The following is a 4,459-nucleotide window of genomic DNA, read 5'->3' as shown; positions in this document are numbered from 1 at the left end:
ATATATATATATATATATATATTTAATCACATTTTTCTTCCCTCTACATAAATATTGTTTGTCAGTATGCATCAAAGTTCCATCAGGTGCACCAATTGCTAATTTAGAAACCCTTTGTAGACTCTTATTATGTCCGATAATGTTTGGATCCGGATTAAAAGTCGGTACTAGCATATCTTTTGCGAAAGTTATCATTGTATCCAACACTTCATAAGAAATATATAAATTGTTTGTTTTAAGTGTTGAAATCTACAGTTTACGACTACATAACATTTATTGCAACCAACCATCATAAAAAAACATAGTCATCCTTTTTCAATCGACACATATTTGTTATCCTTTAACCAATATCTTGCTCTAAGATGTATATGCAAGATTCATGGGACATGCAACAAAAGATTCATGTGACATGCATAGTAAGTAGCTCAATACATTGTGTCATTACCTTGTGATAACTCTGATGTGAGTTAATGTCCAGACATTTGTGAACTGTTATCTCACATGTGTTTCAAATTTCTCCTCCAAAAAACACAAAGATACAAATAAAGAAGAATCGCAAGCATTAATTTTTTTATCATAATTCATTATAAACATGTTAAAGCATCAACACTTGTTAGAACATATGTTAAACAGCATAAGAAAAAAACAAACAATGTTTCCGGCATAAGAAAAAAACAATGTTTCCAACATAGACAAAAAATGTATAATGTTTCTAACATAAGCAAAAAAAAAAAAAAAAACAAACAATGATTCCAACTATGCACATAATCCCTACTTAAATACTCCTAAACCCGTAGCGGTCATCTTGATCCATCCTTTTAAAACCTCAGGAATTGTTGGCAATGTCATCCATGCTTCTCTCATATTTATAGACACTCCGAAAATATAAAAAGCAGCTAAAAATAAAGGATCAAGAGGGTCTAACTCAACTAGCTTCAACTTATCATAACATTCCTCAACTGTTGGCCCATCCTTGCCTTTCACCAAATGATGTAGAGCTTTTTGCATATCTAGTGCCAAATCATCAAGATTGATACAGGGCTTTGAGGTTTTAGCCCTTTTACTGGGCCTATCAACTTTAGAAGAAGTATCAGGAGCTGGATCAGGAGAGTCAGCAGAAGCACAGGGAGGCCTATCAACTTTAGAAGAAGTATTAGGAGCTGTATCAGGTGCAACACAAAGAGGTGAATCAGCAGAAGGATCACTAGTCTCACAGAAAATGTCATCATCGTCTTCTAGGTCATAATTAGGGTTGTCCGCAATACAAAGTGTTTGGACAAGATGAAAAGAAGACGGTCCAAATAGGGTTACACAGAGGTCTGGATAAGGCAATGGGTGTGTTTTCAATGATGCAGCCTTTGGATGCCCCTAAACCCAGATTAATAAAAAAAAAAAAAATTAAAATCTAATATAAGAATATTTACCAACATTATAGATAAACGTTAAAAATTTACCAACATTATATATAAACATACCTTCTTAAATTCTTCCCATTCTTCGGTGCTTAAGGTAAACGAGTTTGTTTGAGAGTTGTATATATTTCCGGTTTTGTTTCTCAAATATACCCATCCTCTGTATTTGGCTTTAAGATTATCATATGCATTTTTCATTTGTTTGTGTGTCAAGTCCATGCCAAACTTTTCTTTAAGAACGCTCCTTAATTTATTCCACGAATCTTTATGCAAGCTTAAACCTTTTCTACCAACTTTGTTCACTTCTTCAATGCACGTTTCTAATAAGCATTTTAGCTGTTGATTTGACCAATGTTGTTTCCCACCCATTTAAACAAACTACATAGCATTTTCAGGAAAAAAAGGTTTCAAGTGAACAGCATAGAACCACATCAGAAACATCAAACATCGGAACATCATAAACAAAAATAAAACATTCAGAAAGTTTCGGCTAATTTCAGCAGCATCAGCAAAAAAAAAAAATTAAGCTAACTTCAGAAACATGTATAGATGTCATGTTATTGTGTCTTTCTCATAAGGATATACTTTAATTACTTTTAATAGATGAATCTAAAAGCAACACATCAATTTGGTACTACCATAAAGCATTTGAAACATAAAAGTTTAAAGTGAAGCCATTATCCTTGGCTTTTTTTTTTTATAAGAATACCATTGTTCTTGTAGAAATAAGAAAAACTGAACTTGACAGAAGCCACAAAGTAAGTGTTTGATAAGATAAGGACTCCTACTTTATATAATGTCTAGACATACGGATACAATAGATACATATCATGTCTCAGTAAGTATCCACCACCAATAAAAACCAATATTATTTATGCAAGCCTAAAGAGTTGACTATGATCTTCAAGAAGTCTAAGATTGAGAAGCCACATATATGAAGGGCAGACTAGACCTTTAATGGGAAAAGCTATACATGACAAGATCAAAGCATATCAGTAATTTATACTCAAGACTATATTGTTTTAGCTGAAACTTCACAAATTTTGTGTCAAAAGTACCCCCATTGTCAAGGATGTCTCTGCAACATTTGTTGAGATCACAACATACCTTTTCGCTCTGGGGGGAGGAGAAAACATCAAGTCCTAAAAACAAAAACCCAAAGTAATCATATAGATTCGACAGGTGTTCACAAACCCATAATATATTTACTGACATGATCTGCACAGCTATGACATGGATACATAGGCAAAAAATTCATTCCTGAAATGAAATATAACCAATAAACAGGGTTTTATAATGATATACATACCTAAAAAAGACTTAATTAGAGTGCCATAAACCAAAAACCTACTGAAATTTGTAGTTATCCTTCTTCTACCTTCGAAAATCTACCTAAAGAGCTTAGTTTTATTACATCTATCTTAAAAATAGGAGCAATGTTTAGACTTTCAATTTCAAACCTAATTCTTGCACTAACCCAAATGACTACACCAGTCCCCATTCATTACCATATTGAACATGCAGATAGTGAGATAGTATTAGAATTCAAGAAAAGAAACCCCCTCGGTTTCTTATTCTAGGAAGCGATTTTCTTAAATAGGTACCAATAGATACCCAAATGACTACACGAGACCCTGTCCACAGCCGGTATCCTTCCCCATCCGGCTGCTGCCAGAATTCCAACGCAGTTCCTGCCATTGAACGAGGTGGTAACGGCACCATTGCAGTGGTGAGGACTTACCGGAGCGTCGTTGTTATCAGCAACAGTTGGATATTGAAACACAGAGAAATTATCGAATGTCAATGTAACATAGAAATTACCTAAGGTTTTTGGGTAATGTCTAATGCCACTGTACCAGAGAAATCACGAATGTCTAAAGTCTATGACTCAGAAGAGAAATTACATACGTTTCTTGCTGCTGAATGCTGAGTTCAGACTTAGGAGGTGACCGTGTCGTCGATCGGTGGGACTGTGACTGGTGGACAACGTAGCGATGGGCAACAGAGAAGGGAAAGGCGATGTTGTTGGCCTGCTGCTGAGCTCAGACTTCGGAGGTGGCTGTGCCCGTCGGAGGGTGGGGCTGTGATGGGCTGGAAACGTAGCGATGGCAACAGCGAAGGGAATGGCGATTTACGTATGGCTCAATGGCTGTCGTCAGTGGGTGGGTTTCGCAGTTCGCTTAACGGATTACGGGAGGGAAGATTTTGGGTAATTGGAATTTGGAAGCGGTAACGGTGAAATTGCAGAATTTTGTAGTCCGTTTATGGCTGGAGCCCTTAGCCCATTTTAGGGGTGTTTGGATAAATAGTTTTTAGCTTATTAGCTTATTGCTTATTTGCTTATTGTGGTGGGAATAAGCATTTTTTTAAAATGTGTTTGGATTAGCTTATTGTGGTGGGAATAAACAATAAGCAATAAACATTTAAGTGTTTGACAAAAGAAAACAGCTTATATGAGTAAAATGACCAATAAGCAATAAGCAATAAGCAATAAGCATTACCCCCCTTGCTTATTAAAATCAGCTTATTTTGCTTATTCCTACCACAATAAGCTGATTTTTTAAGCATCCTATCCAAACACTTAAATTAGCTTATTGTGGTGAGAATAAGCAATAAGCTAATAAGCAGCCATATTTTCCCTATCCAAACACCCCCTTACTATCTATAAATTTTATAAATTTTAGAGAAATTTCTAAAAATAACCAAATTATAATTCTATGTGCTAAAAAACTAAAAATGTATATATTTTTTTCAAAAATGACCATAGAATACACATAGGGGCTTTTATGGACTCGGCATCTATATAAGGGTGAGATTTTTCATTTTGGTTGTTCGACAGAAGAAGAATCGGTCCGAAGATGCTTCTACAATTTTATATGAGAAAGAAAAATTCATAATTACTATATGAATAGGCATGGTGTGCAAAACAACATGTCTTTGAATTGATGATAGGGTCTACGAAGGAAACTTTTTCAAAACTTTCGATTTATTTTCACAACCTGATCTCAAGAGTGTGACTCACGTTCTAACAAATGAGGATGATAGTT

General features: G+C 35.0%; 1 protein-coding gene across 1 annotated transcript; it reads right to left on the bottom strand.

Annotated features, from left to right (window-relative positions):
- Positions 1–637: 637 nt before the first annotated feature.
- On the bottom strand, positions 638–3,641 carry LOC145161103 (uncharacterized). Its single transcript, XM_079080540.1, has 3 exons — positions 3,321–3,641; positions 1,476–1,790; positions 638–1,368 (listed from the first exon to the last, which is right to left on the bottom strand). Exons 2-3 carry the CDS (start codon positions 1,779–1,781, stop codon positions 772–774), a joined length of 903 nt encoding a protein of 300 aa, XP_078936666.1. The 5' UTR covers positions 1,782–1,790; positions 3,321–3,641; the 3' UTR covers positions 638–771.
- Positions 3,642–4,459: the final 818 nt, after the last annotated feature.

The sequence above is a fragment of the Lactuca virosa genome, chromosome 2, assembly GCF_052849685.1.
Source record: "Lactuca virosa cultivar CGN04683 chromosome 2, Lactuca_virosa_CGN04683_v6, whole genome shotgun sequence".
Taxonomy (NCBI): Eukaryota; Viridiplantae; Streptophyta; class Magnoliopsida; order Asterales; family Asteraceae; genus Lactuca; species Lactuca virosa.
The sequence above is the reverse complement of the archived record's forward strand: the minus strand, read 5'-3'. Positions and strand labels throughout refer to the sequence as shown.

Bases quoted from the DNA above. Each gene is read 5' to 3' on its own strand.
- LOC145161103 (XM_079080540.1), bottom strand. From the start codon at position 1,781: ATGGGTGGGAAACAACATTGGTCAAATCAACAGCTAAAATGCTTATTA. The intron at 1,369-1,475 runs GTATGTTTATAT...ATCTGGGTTTAG, and splicing joins AATGGGAAGAATTTAAGAAG to GGGCATCCAAAGGCTGCATC.